This window comes from Elgaria multicarinata, chromosome 4 (genome assembly GCF_023053635.1).
Source record: "Elgaria multicarinata webbii isolate HBS135686 ecotype San Diego chromosome 4, rElgMul1.1.pri, whole genome shotgun sequence".
In the NCBI taxonomy this organism is placed as follows: Eukaryota; Metazoa; Chordata; class Lepidosauria; order Squamata; family Anguidae; genus Elgaria; species Elgaria multicarinata.
Window position 1 is genome coordinate 42,385,832 of NC_086174.1, and position 22,910 is coordinate 42,408,741.

The 22,910-nt window shown below is 42.3% G+C and overlaps 1 protein-coding gene across 1 annotated transcript in view; it reads left to right on the forward strand.

Moving 5' to 3' along the window:
* The window catches only part of ALK (ALK receptor tyrosine kinase), a 710,717-nt gene that overhangs the window by 645,208 nt on the left and 42,599 nt on the right, over window positions 1-22,910 (forward strand). Inside the window, exons 13-16 of the mRNA XM_063125395.1 lie at window positions 8,869-9,031; window positions 15,402-15,549; window positions 21,376-21,507; window positions 22,655-22,799. Coding sequence (XP_062981465.1) covers window positions 8,869-9,031; window positions 15,402-15,549; window positions 21,376-21,507; window positions 22,655-22,799 — 588 coding nt within the window. The remainder of the gene's footprint in view (window positions 1-8,868; window positions 9,032-15,401; window positions 15,550-21,375; window positions 21,508-22,654; window positions 22,800-22,910) is intronic.

The following is a 22,910-nucleotide window of genomic DNA, read 5'->3' on the forward strand; positions in this document are numbered from 1 at the left end:
TCAGTCTGATAGATCTCAAGAAATAAGCCTTACACTATCATATTCTTATATATGTTCTTCTTTTTGTTGCCTTTATTTTGTTAACTTTACTTCGAAATAAATTAAAATTCAATGATAAAAAAAGAAGGCTCAAGCTCACCCTTTTCCAAGCTGGTGCCCTCCAGATGTTTTGGACTCCAACTTCCAACAGCCCCAGCCAGCATAGCCAATAGTCAGAACTCTTGGAAGTTGTAGTCTAAACATGTGGAGTTCATCCAATTGGGAACACAGGAAGCTGCCTAATACTGAGTCAGACTGTTGGTCCATCTAGCCCAGTATTATTGACACTGACTGGCAGCGGCTCTCCAGGGTTGAAGGTAGGAATTTTTCCTTGCCTTACTTGGAGAAGCTGGGGATTGAACCTGGGACCTTCTGCAAGCAAAGCATGTGCTCTGTCACACTGAGCTATGGTCTCTCTCCGAGTCCGTGAAAGCTCATGCCACAATATCTCTGTTCATCCTTAAGGTGCCACATGGCTCTTCTATGTTTGGGCTACAAATAACTAACGCAGCAGCCTGTCTAGAAAAAGTTCCAAAGTTCTGTTATGCATTGCATTGGGGCTGGGTGGTGGGAGGATATATTAAGAATGTATTAAGCCAGATACTGCTAAGTTTATGGAACATATAAGGGTGATGCTTTTGATCTTCTCCAATCTTAATAAAAGCTTTTCTCGAGTAAATCTGCTTAATTAACCATTGGCTCAGAACTACTTATGTTAATACACTAAGACCTGTGAGGCACAGCTAAGATGCTTGTTGTCGTTCTCCTTACACTTTCATGCTCACACTTGCGCACAGTGAAATTACTTTCCACTCCAGCAGAATATATGTGCCTTTTCTTCCCACAGGTCTGACTGAGATTTCCAAAATTACTGTTAAGTTGCCCTCTGTTGTAAAGGCTATTTTGTACAGGGAGTATGTCAGACCAACAGACTAAGGGCTTTTCTACACAAGGCATTTATCATGTGCTCATCACGGTTGTTTACAGGTCTTGTAGATGACATTGTGACCCTCCAGTTTTGTTTCTGTATCTGAAGAGCACTTTTGGCGGATTTTTTTAGAGCAGTAAATATAGAGTATTATTTCTGATGACAAAAGAAAGCACAATTTCCTCTTGTGTGTTTGCACTGTTCTGCTATACCACAGTGCCACCTAGAGGTTATGTAGTGGAAAAGCAGAGAAGGAAATGTTCTTCATGTAGTGCTCAGATCTCAATTCTGCAACAAAAATGAAAGTAGATACAGTGGATTAACAGCCTTGTGCAGAAAATCTCTAAACTTTTGCTTTGCCAAGAACAAATACATTCAGAATGATGGGAAACAGTACCATGATAGCTAATGGAGCACCTATGTAAGAGGCAAGATGCTACTGAGTACTACCTGCTCTCTGGAGAGGGCAACAGTGGTTGACAGCCATAGCCTTCCAGTCCTGCATGTCGGCTTCCCAGAAGCATCTGGCTAGCCATGTGGGAACAAGATGGCTAGTAAGGATGGACGGAACTGACAATCTTGTTCTCAGAGAAATGATCAGATTTTCAGCTTGTTCTGTCTCATTTCTACATTGTTGTTTTTAATGTCTGCGTGGAAATTTATGGGCTTTGTGTGTGCATTTTTCTCATATACCCATTTCTTCAGAGTGCTTTTCACTGATGTATTGCAATTTTGTACACATTTTTTCCTGATGCACTGTGTTGATAAGCTCAGAGACGGGCAGGTTTTAGGATAGAATTCTATCTCAGCTCACATACTGGCTCAGGAGGTGCAGATTTGGGGAAATGTACACCCTCAGTGCCTATTTAAGGAACAGTTGTCATGTACGGAATTGTGATGAGATCCATCCATGCAAAAGTATCATCTGATCAGACAGGGACAACTTTCACATGGAGTTTGTGCATCCTAGTCATAAAATGGGGAACAAGTACTTTTTTCAAGTGAGGTATTCAAAAGCCAAACAAATGGAGGGGGCCACTGAAGATATCCCTCACCAAGATGCTTTCTGGGGATTTTCTACATTAAGGAAAAATCCCACAGTCTTACTGGGGCTTCATCTTCCTGAAATTTTGTGGTTAATGATAGGCTCAATACACATGCTTTACCCTCCCCCTTGTTTTTCCTGGTTTCTTTGTGGGCATGATCCATTTATTTCATTTATACAGCGACTAGGAGGCACTGCAAGATTTCTACAGTATCGTACCATTCTTGAATTACCTCTTTGATGGCGGTTTTTTGGAGATGGGGGTTAGTACTGCATTTTCAGCAATTTATTAAATGGCGGAATAAACCTAAAAAATGTTGAGAGAGGCGCCAGAGGTCGACGATATTGTGAAAAGGACCTGCCAACCTCCATAAGTCAGGAACACACGATAAATGCCTAATGTAAAAATGCCCTTGGTGTTGGGCTGGCCTGCACTTTTTTCCAAAGTTAAGTTCTCAGCTATCAGAGAAAAAGACCTTTTTTGTACATGAGATGTCAATAGTGAAGGTAACAGTTTCTTGTGTTTTGAAAATTTGCACAACTGAGTTTGTGTTCAGCAACTTTGTTACAATCTAGACTGGGCTTTGCAGCTTGCAGGCGTGCTCTGGGTAATAACATTATCCAGCCAGTATTGTGTTTCTGTGTTCTGCGCTGCAGAACAAAGGGAAAGCCGTGCATTTGCCAGTACAATGCACAACAGCATTACAGTTGTTTGCAGATGGAAAATGCTACACTGCAGTCTCTGGAGCTAGTTAAAGGGGTTCCATTTCAACGCTGCTACTTTCATCTGTGCAGATCAAAAGCTGTGCTCCAAATTGAATTACTCGAAACTGCCATAACATGTGGCAACCTGTAGAAACCAATCTGTATGATGTTTTAATGGCTTGTGTGTGACACCCTGCAGAATTCTTTCCCCCAGTCCTTAGAGGGGAGGGTGGGAAAAAATCCATAATATACAAAGGAGAAACATTCATTTTAACTGGAAATGACCTCTGAGGTAACACAAGCAGTCTTTAAAAGAGCTTTGGATACTTGTTTTGATATTCTTAAGGCTTCAGGCAAATGTTACATTTAATCAAGATTTTAGATCAATGTGTGATTCATGGAAATTACTCAAGGTGGGTAGGGGAATTAGATCAGTCTGTGGCTCAGGCCTTTCTTTTATGTTTATATTCAGATTTTGTCTTTATGAATGGCATCTTCACATACATTTAGTGTTCTAACAAACTAAGAGGATGGGACACATCCCTCTCCAAAACTAAAGTAGAGAGCGGTTTCCCCTCTCCAAAAGCCAGACCTTGTCCCAAACTTTTATTCCCAACGCCACCTCCCGATTAGGAGTGCTTCTGAAATTCTCCCCATTCTGGATTACGTGGTCTTGTTTCCAAAGTGGACATGATGCATTAGCGATCTTCCATTGTTCCAGGTTTTTTTTATTTCTGAATGTTGTATGGAGTGCTGAACTCATGCACATCTGTTAGTCCTTTGGTTTGCTTCTCCCCCCCCCCCGACCCCCACCCCCACATTAACAAAGGGTACGTGTAAACTGCTTCACCTACCCCACCTGTCTTGCTTTCTTCATGCATAGAATTGCATCAAGTTCATTTTTGCCTGGTGTTTACCAGTGTGCATCATTCTTGAGCAAGATTCCTACCAATGTGCAGGATTCAAATGTGGAGGCTCTTTTTTTGTGGTGTTTTGTGTCAGCGAAGATGTAAATAAGCTGAAGGAACAGGAAGCGATGGTAAAGCACACATGCTTCAGTTTTGGAGTTATGTTTAGAAATTCTCCTCGTTAAACCAGAAGGGAGTAAACAAAGGGCCCAGCAGCCCTAAAGGACACAATAAAGGACACATATTTATTACATTTGTTTGTACATGTTTCTGTCTGCCCTCCTGTTGAGTCCTCACAATAACCCTGTGAAGTAGATTAGGCTGAGAGATGGTGACTGGCCCAAGATGACTCAGGACTTAGCTAGACCTAAGGTTTATCCCTCCCGGATCCCTTGAGTGTCATTTAGATGCACAAGGATGACCCCGGGACGATCCCGGGATATAGGCCTGGTCTAGCCATGGCCTAAGTGAACTTCATGGCTGAATGAGGATTTGAACCCAGGTCACCTTGGTCCTAGTCTGATGCCCTAACCACTACTACCAAATAAATTCTCACATTAATTAATCCTGACTTGTAATTCATTTCCAACTTGTGATTCATTTCCAACTTGTGATCCTGACTTGTGATTCATTTTTTAAAGACCTAAGACCCTGGGGTGTTGTACACACACACGCACAGGTACATTATATACAGAAACAGACACACAGATACACACCTACATGGGATGGGTCACTTTGGGGTCACTAAAGCCTCATTCCCTCAGCAACCCATTAACATCACGTAACCGCAAGGAGCCGGGCATGGGGCACAGAGCTCCTCAGGGTTAGGGCAACAGCGGCAGGTTCTCTTGAAATGCCAGTAACAGCTTCCATGAGGCCATTTTTGTAGGGACTGTGACAAGGAGAAAAAGAGTTAAACTCTCTTTCCCACAGTTCCAAGGTTTACCAGTGGCTGCTGTTTACTTTTTCGCCCCTTTTAAGGACATGCAGTTAACATCAGCTCTAGTTTGCTCCTAAATTGGAGTAAAATTAATAAGAATTGAGTACAAATAACTGGGTACTGTTTTTTATTTGTTTTAAATGTTTTCTATATATTGTATCCCTTACTTTTTGTTAGTTGTCTTGCTAGAATTACACCTGTCACAGGTAAAAATCCCTTTAAAGTAAAGAGGAACACACCCTAAAAGGCAGGATATAAATGTATTAAATAAATTAAATACATTAGAATTAGTATCTGAGGCAAAGTTTCTCTGTGAAGGTAGAATTGAATTCTTTGTTACAACTTTGATTAGTTTTTGTCATTTGGACTCTACTACATTTTTCTAAAAGTGCAATTACCTGAGACATTATTTTCTTCCTGTCTTTTCCTCTTGTCAAGTGCTGCTGCCTCTTTTGAGAAGATGCATGATCTTGCCATCATCTTTAGTATCACTCTATAACTGCATTTTATTTTATTTTTAAGCTAATGGAAATGTCAGTCCAAGAGGTATAAGAGTAGTGTTTGTGGGGTTTTTGGGGGGTGGGGGGTTACATCTCTTGAGAGGCGTCTCTGGAAGTACAAACAAAATAGCCTGTTACACAATGGCGTGAAAGGGGGTAGGAATCATTGCCTGATTCTATGAACCCACTGTGTTGAGACAGCAGCTGATTAGATCAGGAGGCGGAGTCCTAGTGATGACACAAGAGGATAATGCCTTCCCATGCTCTGACACCTGGTCCTGATCATACTTCCAATAACGACACAGCATCAGCCCCTTCTTAGTTATTCTAAGTGAGTAGAGGGACATTGCTGCTGGTAGTAGTGGTGGTTTCTTGATCATGCTCCAAAGGAGACAAAGAGCTAAGTAGCTCCAGATTCCTTGTAGTTTTCGCATTCCAGGTTGGTAAAACATAATAATTTAAGGTATCTTTGGCTAACAGTCATATACCTGTTGATCAATGCAGTTCATGAATATGAAGGGCACCATGTACCTTTTGTCTCTTTCTTGTGCACCCAAATGTACTTTCTGTCTCCTTTGTCTGGTTTTCGGCATCGTCAGCAACAGAATCAACATGAGGGATGGGCTCTCGATATAGGAAATAGTTTGGTTTTCATAGTATGGGAAAGAACTACTAAATTGCCATTATTTCTTGACGAGATATGGGGATTTTTCTTTGCACCTTTATTATTCCTGTTTAATCTTCTCTCTCACTATGTGATTTATTTATTTTTAACTTCTTTCAAGGTCGCTTGCTCCCACCTGCAGAACTACATTTAATTTTTCACCAGAGATATCCAACTGTTTCTTATTATTCCTGGTATAAGGTTTTTGCCTGCTCATTTTATTCAACATATGCTCCATTGCATCTGGATCAGGTCTACTGGGATATCAAAGTGTTAAGACACCAGGATTCCTGGCAGGATGGCCCTCCGTTTTCTTATTAGCAATTAAGCTGATGTACATAAATTTCCATGGGAGATCGTCATTTACAGAACTACCAAGATGACGAAGGAAAGGGTTATGTGAGAAGTGTAACTCACATTCTATTTTGGAATCTTTACATACATTAATTTGAAATTCTGTAGATTCTCCCATATGGTTTCTCATTTTTTCCTCCGAGGCATTATGAAAATAGGACCTTCATGAGTGCTTTTGACATCTCGGTAAAGTAAATGCAGAAGTCCTATTTATATTATAGATCTGGATTTACATCCTTTATGACAGGGGTGTGGGACTTCTTTCAGCCCAAGGACCAAATTCCATCCCAGAAAAGGTCTTGGGGGCCACATTCTGGCAGTTGGCTAAATACACACACACACAAATGTGGAAATACCGACACATTTTAGCTTCAAGTACTTACTGCCAGTAACCAATCCTTCGGAGAGGCATTTCAACTATTTAGAATTGGGGAGGAACGTGCACAAAAGCTGGGAAACCACCAAACCATTGGTGATTAGAAGAAAGGGTAGGGACCAGGGGAGCAGGATGTGGCCTTCTGGGGATTCCCAGAAGGCTTTTCATACCTGCTTTATAACTTGATGCTATGAGCCACTTTGCCCCCGAATAAGATTTGAACATTGGAACTACCCCCACACACCTTGGGTCCAGCACCTACTTTAGGATAAGCAGCCCTCTGGCATTACCAACTGCTTATAGGGCTTCAAATTGTGTAACAGAGGTCAGCATTCATGTTGTTGAAGTGGTGGTTCTGCTCGTGGCCAAACCACACCTAAGCTGATCAGATTTAACAGGATCTTTGTTGTAGTTCCAGGAGCTCTTGTGATGTATTCGGCCTTGCTATGGGTGTGCTGTGGGCTCCTCCGTGGATATATCGTTATGATGACATTATGCCAAGCTTCTTACGGAAGGTGTCTTCTGAACATGCGTGGTTCAGCTACCCCCATGAGCCTCCTAAACTGCAACTACTACCCCTTTGCATCCCAATACGTTTGGTGGTAGGGCTGGCGATTCTACAATCCAAAACAAAATCTAGAAGGGATGCACAAACATTTGACAGAGAGTCAATGAAAAATGTGCCAAATCTTTTCTAGACCAGAATCAGATGGTTCCAGCCAGCTCTGCTTCAGGGCTTTACAACAAAATCTGCTGCCCTGTGAAGCAGAGACCTTGATAACTACCTCCAAGGCTTGGTATTAGGAACATTTTTTCCCAACGGCCAACATTTATAGATTTATTACATTTATATACTGTTCTTTCCTGGCATAGATAGATAGATATGTCCCCTAGGTGGTGTCCTATCAAGGTATTGACCAGATTCACATCTGTTTAGTTTCAGCTAGATTTGAGGCATCATGTTTTTTCACACCATTCATTGGAACACAGCCACTATCTATTAAGAGACTAAGCTTCTGCTGAAGAATACTACTCAATTCATTATTTATGGTGATTTATATTACAGTGTGGGGCCTTTTTCATTATTTGAAGACCACCTGTTTCAGAAATATGTGGCAAGTTGGTTATGCTGTATAAAATATTTCTATAAATATCAGACATTGTCATATATTAATTATATCAAGAATAAAATTCTAGCAGACATAGTGATGTTTCTTGTTTCTTTGGGTTCTTCATTGTTTATGTATTCAAGATAGTGAGCTCTTTGATTTGTTTATTATTTTAAATGAAATTGCTGTTGTGCTTTCTTTTTCCACGTCTTCAAATATTTATTTATTATATCCCGCCCATTTATCACTGGGATCTCAGGGAGGCGTACAGGTAAAATCAGAACAATATAAACATAAATAATTTACCCAGCTAAAAATGTATTAAATTGTTAATGAATTAAAACCGGTAGAAAAAATGTAAAGCAATAAAACAATTAAAATCAATTAAAACTATGTGTAACTATGGAGAATTTAGTCCTTGAAGGCCTTGCTAAAAAGCCATGTTTTAACTTTGCGCCGAAATGAAGCCAGTCGGTCCTCCAAGGGGAGGGTATTCCACAAACCGGGGGGGGGGGATCTACACTATTGCTTTTAAAGCGCTTTAAAGCACTTTGAAAATGTTTTGAAAACTGTATATGCAGTGTGTCCTGGGCCCCAACAGTTGTCAAAACTGTTCTAAAGCGCTTTAAAGCAGTAGTGTAGATCCCCCATGAGTGCCACAACAGAGAAAGCCCTCTCCCACATCCCACTATAATGTATGCCTTGCGTTGGTGGGGCGCAGAAGAGGGGCTCCTCCAACAGATCTCAAATCTCGGGCAGGCATATATAAGGAGTGACTGATTTGTTGTTCTTTGTAGACTGTGTGTTTAGGCGAGCATTATGGGACTGTGAGATGATTATGATATTCTAGAAAAGGGGACCTGCACAAAATACTGCAACATGGAATGCTTTTGTTCAGGATTCCAGACGCTCTCTTCCATTCCTGCTCACCCTGGTTTTCAGTGTTTTTCCTCTCAACAGTCAGTCAGTATTCTGCAGCTACTGGGCATGCTCTGTCTTCATTGGGGTGCTTTTGAGTCCCACCGCCACCCCCACTTTAGTATTTGCTTCCTAAAGATTTTTTGTGCTTCTGCAAACCTCCCTGTTGTGTGCAGGTGCTGCCATTTTGGCCACATAAGTGACACACCACTTGGGAGAATTGTACTGGAATTAGAATATATGATGGTGATTATTATGATCATGATGTTTTTCCCTCAGTGGTGGGTTTTGCGGACTCTTCCTTAATGTGAGGCAACAAAACCAACTGCCAGATTAAGAATGTATTCACTACTCAGCATATATTTGCATGTTTCTCTTTCAGATAATTGGCTATTCACCACTTGTGGTGCCAGTGGACCTCAAGGTCCCACCCAGACCCAATGTAACGATGCCTATAGGAACGCCAACCTCAGTGTAGTGGTAGGGACGGAGGGCAATTTCCCAGGTATACAGATTTGGAGAGTGCCTGCAACCAATACTTACAGGTAAGGGTTCTTCTGTTATTTTCATTAGTCCCAGAGAACTTCCCAAGCCTTATCTCTGAAACCTATGTTCCAAGCCAGGGCTTAGTCTTGGAATAAGAGAAGTGATAATGAAGAGATTTTCTCTTAATGTGTCTCAAAGAACCTCCCCAAGGATTGGAACTGGAGTGTACCAGGTATTAGAGAGTCCCCAAAAAAGAACACTTGCTTCTTTGCATAGTAGACTCATTGAGAAATACAGTGTGTGAACTGTTGACCCATAGATTTCATACATAGTCAGCTCATGACCTAAAATGAATCCCAGAGCTCTGCAGATTTGACCATGGCTAAGATTTATGGGTCAGCAATCTCTACATTACATTTTTAGCGGACATGCAAGGGCATGAGTTAGTCCCTCATTTGCAACCTATATTGTATTGTTCTTGTGACAGTGAAGCCTCTGCCTTAGATTGACTAAGGCGAGATCTACACCAAGCAGGATAGGACACCTTGAAAATGGTTTGAAAACTGTATATAGAGTGTGTCCTGGGCCCTAACAGTTGTCACTACTGTTATAAACTGTTTTAAAGCAGTAGTGTAGATCCTGCCTAAGCTGAGAATGTGCAGTTGCTTAGGGAATTAAATAAGGAATGCCTAGAGTTTCTGAATATTTCTAGATATCCAAAAGAACTATGCCTTAGAAAGGTTCATCATGGAACTGGTTTTATCCTGGTTGTGCTTTTTATATTGTATTTTGTAATTGTGTTTTTAGGCTGTTGGTTGTTTTATTATGTTTTAATTTTTGTGAACCACCCAGAGAGCTTCAGCTATTGGGTGGTATAAAAATGAAATAAATGAATAAAATAAATAAACTGACCAAAGGAGAGAGAACCTGACTCAATCTGAATGGTGCCCAGGGACTGGTGTAAAATGAGGGGATTTGTTAAAAGGAAGTTGAAAGAAGAGCCAATGAGGCCAAGACTCTTGGAGGTAGAGATAAGTAGATCAGCCTATTTCCGACCAGTGTCAGTTTCTCATATGTTCATTCATAAGTCCATTTTGTCCTATTTTCACATCAGTTTGTGAATGCAAAAACGTGTTCACTGTTTTTGAATGTACCTTCCATAAAATATGCATTTTTTACACAATTCACCCTACAATATGCATTTTATATGCATTTTAAACTAAAATAAGCTTTTTATATGCATATTGATACTGATTGGACAAATTAGTCTATTTTTGTCCAAATTTCCCCAACACAGCATTTATATGCAATGCTCCCTAATATATGCATTTTTGTATGCCACTTTCCCTACTATACCCATTTTTGTGTGTAGTTTTTGAGCCAAGAAAAGGCATTGCAAAATTTAGAGGGGTATTCAGTTAGGAGGGTAAGTGTTCTCCAATCTGCATATTGGTCCGGAAAGATCATATTAGATCTGTTCACTTAGAAATATGGACAAAACTAAACTCTCTCCTATTCTTACCCTGCACTCTATCAACCCCATTAAACTAATCACTTTCTCCACTGAAATTGAGAATCCAGGCATTGAATTTCACACAGTCCAACTGAAATGATGTGCGTGTGCCACTGATTTTCATGCAGAGCTCATGGCTGAAGACCAGGGTGATAAGTTTAAATATCTGAGACACAATACAGAGTATGTTTACTTTTGCTGCTTTGATTGGGATGACAGAGGGGAAAAGCATTGCACTACAGACATTGGATTCTAAGCTGCCCGCCATGACTCAGTATTGCAGCCACAGGAAATAACAAAGAGCAGGAATCTAGTGAAATTGACTAGGAAAGGCACCAAATCTGCTGTTCTGCCCATTTTCAAGTCGATTGATGATAATGAAAAAACTAATGATGTTTCACTCACCCAGAAAAGAATGACTAGCCTGTGGGGGAAATGGGTGAGAAGAATTTTTCAAGGCTGGCATATAGTATGTACGCATATAAAATATTACCCCAAAGTAAAAGAGAGTAGTAAATTATATGCACAGAAGTCTCATTTCTTTAATGTTAATGCCTGAGGAAGAAACAAAATTCACCAGTATCCCTGGGCTGATTTTGTTCTCTGATAGGTTCGCAAGTAGATCAAAAGTTACAGGTCATCAATATACTGACTCCCTTTTTATGGGATGTTGTGCATTTTGTGGTTTGTGTTTAAATAATTGGTGCCAGTTATTTTAGAGTTGTTGATGTGTCATACAACATCCTCTCTACTGGCAAGACATCACAACCTTATGCGCAATGCCAAGTAATACCAGCTTACTTGGGATATCACACAAGCACAGTAATTTGAATGAACATCCCTGCACTGAGAGCAGTCACCATGAATGCCCTTCTGATTTGGTAAGGAACAGTCTCTAGGCCATTTTGGCCAGCAACCTTTGGTCATTGTGGTTGTTATGTTCTGAGTAGTGTGTGGCTTAGCTCTGTTACTTGTATTGGTTGAAGGGTTTTGGCCTTTGGCACTGTCCATAACGTATACTATGCATCAAGTGATAACAAAGTTGTTTCAAAAGAGGATTGGATATAGGCTATCGATAACTGTTCATGTGACTGATTTTGTGGGTGGTTCCTCCAAAGGAAAAGTGTCTAAGACAACCTTCTGCAACCTGGCACCCTCCAGATATGCTGTACTACTACTTCCATCAGCTCCAGCCATCAATTTGATAGGCAGGGAATTGGACTGCCTATGGGCAATTGATATTTTGTCCCTTTTAACTACATGCTTTGGAGTGATCAATTACCAGTTTCATACAGAACACTGGAGGCTTATGGTGTGTGTGTGTGTGTGTGTGTGTGTGTGTGTGTGTGTGTGTATGTGTGTGTGTGTTCAGGGCTAATTCCATCCTAACCACCTTGATGACATCTAGTTGCTAGCCATAAAAACACCTGTACAGCTCATGTATCATAGTAAATGTAGGTTTAGCAGGCACCCACAGCCCAATAGAACATACTCGACCCTTTACAGGATGCTGTTTTGGTAATGGTGATGGAGTTCTGCTTGACAACATACCTCTAAAATGCCCTAAAATCCTTACTATATTCTCTTTGCAAGAAACACACACACACACACACACACAGCAGCACCTTGCATGGCGCTGAAATCTGCTGAGATGTCTTTTTAGTTTCAGTGCCGTAATATTGCTGGCTGTTGCAGTTCCGGCATAAAGGGCAAGGCCAGTTCTCACTTTCAGAGCAAGGGTGGTTGTCCTTTTACGTCAAGTTTGAGAGTCTAGAGCCCAGCCGTTATTGCTAGAGACTGGGCTTTTCTTTAAAAGATCCAGAGCAGCACATATTTAACAACCCGGACTCCCCTTCCAGTATTTTACAGTGCAATTCTATGCGTTTCTATTCAGAAGTTAGTTCCATGGTGTTCAGAGGGGCTTGCTCCCAGGTAAGTGGGTATAAGATTGCTTCAGTTGTCTTCCTTTCTCCCCCACCAGTTGGTGAATGGAACCAAAGGTTCCCTAGCATGATTTTGTTGTTGTTGTTGTTGTTGTTGTCTCTGAACTGATTTTGCTGGGAGCAGATGAGAGAGTACAGGAAAGAGCAGAAATTGCAAGAAAAGGTTGAGTGTTGGGGAAGAGATACGCTACAGCCATTCCATTATTTTTTTCAAAATGCAATTGTTGCTGTGGCAGCGCACGCTAAAGAACACAGTCAAGTGTCCACCATGTTTATAATGTGAAGTGCTGCATGAAAATGCAGTTGTGGGAGAAATAGGAGGCGTTTGTGAGGTCATGTATATTCTGTTGTTTGCATTTGTAGCACAAAAGAATGACACAAGCCTTAAGATGCTGCTCCAATTACAGGGGAAGTGGCCATTTCAGTGTGCCTTTTCTTTTCTTTTCTTCACTCCACTGACTCCATATACACCTATGACGGTGTGAAGCAACAGAGGTTTAAACACCAACTGCATGATAATTCAGAGCTCTGTTCCTCTATATGTGTACAGTCAAATGTAACTGTAAAAACACTGAAATAGAAATAGAGTCAGCACAATGGGTTGGGTTATACGTCATGTGTTTCATGCCATGAGCTGGACATTAGAGTACTGGAATAAAATGCTTGTGTCAATTGCGGTTGGCCTTGAACTCTGATTGGGTCATGAATCATCATCTCTTGCCTTTTAGTTTCACTGTGTAAAACCATTTGCTTTCTCAACTGTGCCCCCTATGTATTGTTCTTTATGTTGGGCTGGAACCAGATGTAGTTATACTTTGAGTAGGATTGAAATAAATGGGGCTTAAATTGGTTGGGATGCACTTAGATTGATTTCAATTGGTCTACTCTAAGTATGACAGATCTACACACATGCCATGCCCTTGTTCATATCAGTAAAAACTTAATGCAAACTTAAAGGAAAAACCTGTAAATACAAAGTGGATCACACCTGGGCATTTTGGCATTTTTTCCTCCAATTTATATAGAAGCTGTGAGCGGGGGGAAATCTCTTTGTCCCTGTGCTCGCATCCCCACCCAAGCGTCTTGAAAGCAAATATGTGTGCACTTCATAGCTGTATGTATTTTGTATTCAAGTATTGGAAACGAGGGCAAATATCATATAATAAAGTGTCCTTACCTGCTTGCTTGAGAACCTTAAAAAAAAAAAAACTTTTGCAAATGTTAAGATTTTAATCAGAAACTATTCTCTTTCGCTATTAACAATACAAGTTTGGGAAAGGGGCGCCATACAATTGCCTTGGTGACTGTGCTTCCATGGGTTATGCATTACATCCTTTTGCTTTGTATTCTCTCCCCAAATTTTAACACACCAATCCCCCATCTTGATGGACGTGCCGTAAGGTGCCTGGCTCGCACACTTGCGTTTCTTCCCGGCATCTGCACGGGAAGGAACTCAAGTGTGAACTTTCCCCGCTTTCTACAAATTAAAAAAAAGGAAAATGGCGGGGGTTCCTCCCCCCTTTTAAAAAATTTATTATCTGTATCTGCGCAGCTGGGCAGATACAGATAATAGAAATAAAAAATGGGGGGATGAGATATCCAGAGGTGGATGTGAGGAGAGGGGTTGCCGGGTGAACCACCTCTCCTCCCTCTGACCTCCCTCTGTCTGCCCGTTCCTCCCCCATTTTTAAAATTTTTATTATCTGCAGATACAGATAATAAAAAATTTAAAATGGGGGGAGGAATGGCCCCGTTCCTCTCCCCCCCCCCGGTTTTTCTTTCTTTCTATTTTTTTACAGAGGTGAGGGGCCACCCCCTTCCCTGTCCAGCCCATGGCGTCCAATCAGGTTCACCATGGGCTGTGACAAGCCTCCGCTGCCAAAAAAAGTCAGGCTAAATACCTGACTCTTTTTTAGTAGAGTTTTCATAGTTTGCCACGGATGGCTTCGCAACGGAGGCTGCATCATGTAGATGACTTACTGCTAATGCGATTCAACCCTGGGGCAAACCCTTCATGTAGATGTGCCCCCAATGACATCACATTTAAAAGTTCACCCTTGCTGCTCAATGCAGGGTATAGGAACAACAATGCCAATGTGCAAGTCTGTTTTGCAGAACCGGAATTCCTGTTTCTAGATGCACAGCGCCCCTAGAGAGGGCCGTTTTATGCATTCCTATTACTTCAACAACTGCTACTCATTCCGACAAGATGGTCATCGACACTGTGCAAATTTGCGGCCTATTGTTGATGGCAGAACAAACCACCTCTTTGTTGCCATTGGCGTTGACAAACGCGGAACAGCCATGACCCAGGGTTTGCTGCTCTGCTTTCTTCACAGCTGGTGAATGAGGCACTAACGGCGTCTCTCTGGGTTCCTGGCTTTATTGCTTATATGCAAAATCTACTCATACATGGAAAAATATGGCCCCTAATTGCAGCCAATTAGCCCTGCCAGCTTGCCTTGCTCAATAGTGCACCTCATTAGCCGTTATAGCTTCCTGCTGAAAATCAGCTCAACGGCTCCTGCTCCTCGTAGCATCTGTTCACGGGACCCTATCCTCTGGCCACCGCTTCCTCTCGTGTGTCCAGGCTGCCTGACTGAAGAATGATTGCTTGGGTTACACGAAGTGACGCGTGGACATGGTCAGGTCTGGTTCCAAGATTCCCCCTGTTCTGTGAGCCGCTTGGAGCTCTGCAGTCAATCTGACGCAGCCAAGCCTTCGCTTGGATCTGGCTGCCTTGGAAGGGCACCGCGTCTAGGTAATCTTGAAGTCGTCACTGTGGCATAGCCAAGATGCACAGCTTAGGTTTTTTTAAAAAAAAACTTGGGAAAATGAAGTATCTGAAAAATTCTGCACCAGGGAATGGAAGGTTGTTCTGTGATCAGAATATATGATTCCAATTGCATTTGATGTGCCAGTTTTATTCCACTGATGCTCTTTGGCTTATTCCTTCTTCTCTTTTACTTGCAGCATCTCAGGCTATGGGGCAGCTGGTGGCAAAGGGAAGAACACTATAATGAGGTCACATGGTGTGAATGTGGTGGGGATATTTAAACTCCAGAAGAACGATACCTTGTATATTTTGGTGGGCCAACAAGGAGAAGATGCCTGCCCTAGCGTGAGTGATCATCCCTCCTGACAAAAGTGTATTATTGTTAACAGGTCTTGTCGTTTTTGTTCTTGTTGCTGGAATCTTGGCTGACTGAGCTTCTCAATAATTTCCCAGTTGCATATGGCCTAGAAATTAGCTTGCGCTCCTATCATACCTATCTTTCACCAAGGACACAGCAAATAGGCAAGAGCCACAGGCAACCCAAGCCACTCCTCTGCCTGAAGTGGGCAAGCAAAGGCTTGCCCACTCCTGTTGCCACCCTGCATTGCCCTCCACCCATGTGTCTGCTGCTACCACCGCCAGTCGCTCACACCCTCTCCTCCACCTTATCTTCACATCGAGCGTTCCATTTTCAAGGATTCAAAACGACGGCAACCTGCTGTCAAGTCTGGTGATCTGAAGCCAAGTGGGAGCTTGGCTCATACTTGAAGCTGCTGACTCTGCTGGGCCAGGACAAGGTACTGGCAGGGGATGGCGGTGGAGTGAGTGACTCCTAGTGGCAGCTGCACTGGGTGAAGAGCTCTGAGCTCAGCCCTCATCTGGTGGTGCTGCTGCTGCCAAGCTCGCCCCCCCCCTCGCCACTCGTACTTTCTCCCCACTGAATGAGCACAGCTTACCTGGTTCTGGGGAGGAATTTGGATGATCTAGGATAGGAGCGCAGACCCTTAGGCCTGAGGCCTCCGGGAGTCCCATTCTGGCCCTCTGGGATCTCCCAGAACATCCCATCCCTTCCCTGGTCCCAGCTCCTTCCTCCAGCCACTGATTGTTGGGGGCGTTTCCCAGCTTGTGTGCAGCTTTTTCCTCTCATCCTAAAAAGCTGAAACGCCTCTCCTTAGGTTTAGTTACTGGCAGTAAGACAAGCTGGCATTTTTTTTTTACTCCATTCCTTTGCATTTGGCTCCACCCACCACAGGAATGTGGCTTCTCCGAAAATGAAATCCAGCCATTGGAGTGAAAGCAGTTCTTCACTCCTGATCGTGGAGCTACTCTCAGAACATGACTGTGAATTCTGAACATGAACATGAAATTCAGTGAACGTGAATGGCAAACTTGGGGGTTGCCTGGAAGAAAGGGAGGGTAACACCGTGGAATTAAGCTCCCCTGTTACCATGTTTTGAACATGGAGTCAGTGTGGTGTAGTGGCTAAAGTGTCAGATTGGGAGTCAGGAGATCCGAGTTCTAGTCCCCACTCAGCCATGGAAGCTCACTGGGTGACTTTGGGCCAGTCACAGACTCTCAGCCCAACCCACCTCACAAGGTTGTTGTTGTGAAGATAAATTGGAGAGGAGGAAGATTATGTATGCCACCTTGGGTTCCTTGGAGGAAAAAAGGTGGGATATAAATGCAATAATAAATAAAATTCAGGATGTGTTCCTTCCCCCCTTTTCTTTCTGTAATAGTTTTTTGAGCTTGCTTTTGTGTCCCTTACATGAAAACTCCAAAACAAAGGAAATATGAAATGTTGTGGGGGGGGGGGGTTTGTGTTTTTTTTAAAAAAAGCACAGTGCTGTTTGCTCTGAGGATTAGATATTCTTGGCTAGAATATCTTTCATATGGCTAAGGTCCAGACACTGGGTGCTTATGGTGTCATTATAGACCAAACAAAGGAAATGGAGGGTCTCCAGTGCAAAAGCTCATCATGCAATATCAGAAAAGTCGCGGATGGTGTGTGCACCTTTCACATCCCTACTCACTATGCACATAAATGCAAGAGGTTAACATTTTTTGGAATGAGAACTATTCGGACTCCATCTCCTGTTTTGTATCCATAATCTGGGCATTGCAGCACCATATAATATATGGAGTCATTAAATTACAGGCCACTGTAATCTTAGCAAGGATTTATTGAGTGCTAATGTAATTCTTTCATCGAGGCAAAGAGATTACATTGACTTGTGGAAGTGGCTTTAACTTGATTGGATTGTAATCAGTTATGTCTTTGCCATGAAGCCTTCTTTAGAGGGGAAAAAAACCAATTGTGATCTATTCGTTTCTCTGGGTCATTGCACTAAGTCATTTGATTAACCATCCCTTCTCCAATTGTGAATTAGAGTTAGCAGGTGTTGGGTTTTTTATGGCACCAACAGCCTTCTGTGGACTCGTGCTGCTGGGACTCTCCTATCGATCAACATCCCTAACTGTAAAAGTATAAATTTAGAATTTAGTTGCTGTGGATCAGGTTCTTGTAAAATACTTCCATGTGAAGGTAAAATTAACTCAAAGCAGGATTGAATTTGCCTGCTTATATGAATATCTTATATTATATTGATACTTTCTTTCTGGGTGTATGTTTTTCAGCCTCTGGGCTGAACTTCCTACTGTAAGTCATAAGAGAGATCAAGAGTGTTTTCATTCTTTTTACAATATTGTAGGCCAAATTGATCAGAGCAACACAAGGGTACCTACATGATACATTGCAAGCCAAGACCTGGCATGCACATTAATCACTTGATAATTGTAACATCAAGTGATGACTGAATGAGCCAACTCAGATAAAAAAAACATGGATAGAACTTCCGTATCTCCTCATTTCACCTCAAATACAGTGTTTCTCAATGGAAGTTTACACCTTCAGCTGGCAATCATCAAAGAGTATAGTAATCAATTGCAGAGAAATCAAGTGAGGCAGGTGCATGGGTACCAGCAAGAGAACGTCGATGAGTGACAGCTAAGTTTCAAATGCTTTGAAAAATCATTGCCTTTCAAGATGATGTGAGATGACATGAAACTAGGCTAGACACTTGCACATCATCAATAAACCTATCATCCAAAAAGAAGACCAAAGTTGGCACCAATTTGCATATAATTTTTATATGCAAATTGATACTTATAGGCATAAATTTAGAAATCTCATGTTCAGTTCGTCTCAACCTTTGACAGTTTCTCCAGTCTGCAATTCAGTTCAACCTGAACTTTGAATCTTTTTTAAAAAAGAAAAAGTTTGCATGAAAATTCATGAGCATTTTTGTGCATATTCTCCTAAAACATGTGGTTTCCCCTAAATGCATATTTTGCACGCAATTTTCCCAGTACAATGCTTTTTAATATTATATTTTAATATATGCATTTTTTGATCGAAGAACTCCATTGCAAAATTCAGAAGACTGAGGATTTCAAAGAATAACAGTTCACACAGTAGTTAGAAAGTGCAAAATTAGCAAGTTCGCATGAAAGTGTTCGCATTAAAATGTAAACTGAATGCATTTCTCCCCCGTCCCAATTCAGAATCTTTCCTTCTGCTTCCTCTGCATCAGCTTTGGCAGCAAAACATGTGCAAAGAGCCTATGCATATTTAGACAGAAAAAGGCCTACAACTCCCAGCATTCCCCAGCCAGCCAGCCATGCTGCTCTCCCCACAGCATATATATATATATATTATTTAGCATTACTTCCAAAAATGAATACATTGCGCTTTGCTCTATACAGCGGAGCACATGAGGCAGCTTCTGCTGGGCTTGCAGCCCAGCCAAACTCACAGCCTGGAGGTGAGATTTGTGTTAATCCCATTAAAGCCAGTGGGAGCCAGTGTGGTGTAGTGGCTAAGGTATTGAACTGGGAGTCGGGAGATCCAGGTTCTAGTCCCCACTCGGCCATGGAAACTCACTGGGTGACTTTGGGCCAGTCACAAACTCTCAGCTCAACCTACCTCACAGAGTTGTTGTTGTGAGGATAAAATGGAGAGAAGGATGTACGCTGCCTTGGGTTCATTGGAGGGGGGGGGAAGTCAGGATATAAATGCAATAATAAATAAATAAAACAATAAATAAAGCTGTCCTGAAGCACGATGTATTGAAGTCTTCTAGACAGGTTTGGAAACCCTGTAATCTTCATTCTGCCCCTGACCTTTTCTCCAAGCTGAGGGCCTGGATTCCCTCTCACCTGTTAGGTGGTTCTAATCATTAACCTTTGTTGAAGAAACCCTTGAAATAAATACACATGAAGGCCAAATGTCCTAATTACTGGCAGGAAGAAGGGGCTCTTTTCCGATAATTTCTTTGCAGATAAAAATATGCCGTCACTTTATGGGACCACCTAACACTTTTATGATTAGATGAAGCAGCAAATTAGCCCAGACAGTAAGCCAGGCAAGAGCATAAGTTCTTTTTCATAGAGCTTTTAAAATTATTATCTATTCTGTTCCAGTTGGCTTCGGCCTGGTCTGCATGTGCAACAGAATGAAGGATAAAAACCTGAGGTGGTAGATTGAGACGTAGCACTCCAAACCAGTACAGGTTGGTGGCTCCAATTTCAGTGGGGTTGTAAATGCATTCCGGGTGTCAGTCAGAACCAGCCAGAACTCTAAAGGAGCTGTCCAAAGTGCTGAACCCCATTGCCAAACTAGTTTCAACACCTTGGACAGATCCTTTAGTGTTCTAGCTGGTTCTGACTGAAACCTAGAGTGGATTTACAGCCCCACCAAAGTCAGAGCCACCAGCCTCCACTGCTCCAAACTACTGGCCAGGAGGTTTCATATCATATTGTGCTTCAATGCACTAAGCTTCCTGCAAGTACAAACCAACCCTAGCTCATTTGGGAGAAAGGCCCTGCCCCAGCTCATTTCCTGCTGTGCTGACTCAGCTTGCCATCACCTTGCCTCATTCATGGAACTACATGGGCTGCGGCGCAGGGGCGTGTCCAGATTTCATTGTCATCCCTTTGTAAACCTCCCATGTTCTCTTACCGCTTCTCTCATCTTACCTCAGAAAATTCATTAAGAAAGAAAAGACAGACTAGCTACACAATGCCTTTGATAGTTAACACTGAGATCCCTCACCCACTGTCTGAACTAGTACAGCGCCCTTTATTACCTCACAACTCTTCCTCTTCATTACACCCCTCTTCTTCTGCAGCTGTAGATTAAGGATCAAACTACACATTGCATTAATTACATAGTATATAGCTGAGCTTTATTTTTATCTTTACTTTAGGCATGCATGGCCCTGACTCAGATTGGGACCACCGCGCACCAGAAAGAGTGAATTAAACCATCCTCCACACACGCGCACTGTTTACTTCACAGTCCTTCCCCTCCTCCCCCCCGGCATGTGTTCAGGGGCTAAAAGGGGAGGAGCCTCCATTGACACCTATGGAGGGGTTTTTTTTTGTAAAAAGTGTGCAATTTGGAGAAGCAAACAGCTTTGTGGCGAGGCTTAAACCACAGTGACCCTGTTCAGATGACACACTAAGCCATGTTGTTTAAGCATTTTGAGCTAAATATTATGGCTTAGCATGCCAGGTGAATTTAGGATGTTGTATGAGCCATTCCTAATCATGGTAGCTACATAACCACGGTTTAAACATGCTCACTAACCATTTGCTGTTAGAGCAATATGGCAATGGAACCAGTTACCTATGGAGGTTATGGGCTCTCCCACACTAGAGGCATTCAAGAGGCAGCTGGACAACCATCTGTCAGGGATGCTTTAATGTAGATTCCTGCAATGAGCAGGGGGCTGGACTCGATAGTCTGATAGGCCCCTTCCAACCCTACGATTCTATGATTCTAAGGGTTAGCGGCCTAACCATAGCTTAGCATGTTGTCCGAACAGGCCCAGTGTGAGGTGGTCACAGTTAGAATCAGGGCCATACACACCTCCTCTAAGGTAAAAAATAAAGATCAGGCTCCACTATATACTATGTAATTAACGTGACGTATATCCTTAGACTGTTGTTACCGCAGCAACAGCAGCTCTGGGCCGCATTGTTTTGTTAGTACTGAAGAAGGGGAAGAGGGCGTAAGAGGAGGAGTTTGTGGCTTTGGGTGTCTTATATTGGGTGCACAGAAATAATGCGGTTCTCTGACTGAAGATGGACTTCTTGTTTTATCTACAGATCAACCATGTCATACATAAAGTCTGTATTGGAGAAAATAATGTGGTTGAAGATGAAATTAAAGTAAACAGGAGCATCCATGAATGGGCAGGAGGAGGTGGTGGAGGTGGAGGAGCAAGTTATATATTTAAGGTATGGACATATCATCGAGCTAGGCCCTTTCAGCTTCAGAGGCTTGGTTTACTTGTTCTTTGGGAAAGAAAGTGGCTGCCGTGTGAAGAACACACATGGTCAGTGGAGGCTGGTGGCTCTGATGTCAGTGTGGCAGTGAGTCTGTTCCTGGTTTCAGTCAGAACTCTAAAAGAGATACCCAAGGTACTTCTGACTGGTTCTGACTGAAACCTGGAACGAATTCACCACCCCACTGGCATCAGAGCTACCAGTCTCCACTGACCATGGTTAAGTCTGTAGGCCAGTTCGGACGTTATGATAAACCATGGTTCATCATGACAGAAATGAGCCACAGCAAACCTCTGGCATCTGTATTTCCCTCCGTCATCTTTTGGTGTAGCTGTGAGGAAGAGAACAGAAACATTCACATTTATTTTTGGTTAATCTCAGTGTAGTCTTACATCCAAAGCCTTAAGTGTAATTTGAGGTTAGCTTGTTTCCAACAAACCATTGTTAAGATTAGCTATAGTTCATTGGGTTTGGCTCACTGCAGCTCATTCCCATCACAATAAACCATGGTTTATCATGACATCCATAGCAGTTCAGTGTCTACTCATAGGAGCAACATAGTATATAACCCCTTGATGTCTAGTGACTTTTCTTGGAATTAAAAAGAGATATAATATTTAAAAGGATCATGCCATACATGCAAGATCACACTATTTTACAAGTGCAAGAATGAGTAACTGAATGCCTGTGGTCTGTATGTTGTCCTACGATCTTAACACCACAACATCCATGTAGTTGATAATGTTGTTGTGCTACAAGGTTGATAAATCATAGGCAGTGATGTCATGAATGCTAAAGCCCTTGAGATTAGCGTCACTGAGTTCTTCCACATAAAAACTGGTAGATTCCCAAGGCCATTGGCATCTCTGTGTACCTACCAATACTATTACTGCTTCTACTCATTCATACGGTACATGATAGAACGAATGGTCTCCATTAATCTTTGAGATGCAGGCATCTAAATAATGCAGCAGTAATTTAGACTACTCAGCAGTCCTGGGGGCTTTCTTAGTGCAACTAGCATGTAGGGGACAAACTTGTTATTTACATATCTGATGCAGCTAAAATCCAACTTCATTTCTCAATTCCACCCGCTAAGATGGAGAATGGAAAGCCAGTCCCCTTGATCATTGCCGCAGGAGGTGGTGGCAGAGCCTACAGGGCTAAAGCCTATACAATTGACCACGAAAGACTGGAGAACGATACATCTGTTCCAGGGCTCAATGGGAGGCCAGGAGCTGCAGGTAACTTGTTCCAACTAACTTGTTCCAAGTTCCTTGCCGGGTGTAACTAGACAGCTGGTCAAAGCCACCGGTTGTGATCCAGAGAAGCAATATCCAAGCATCCAGAGCTTT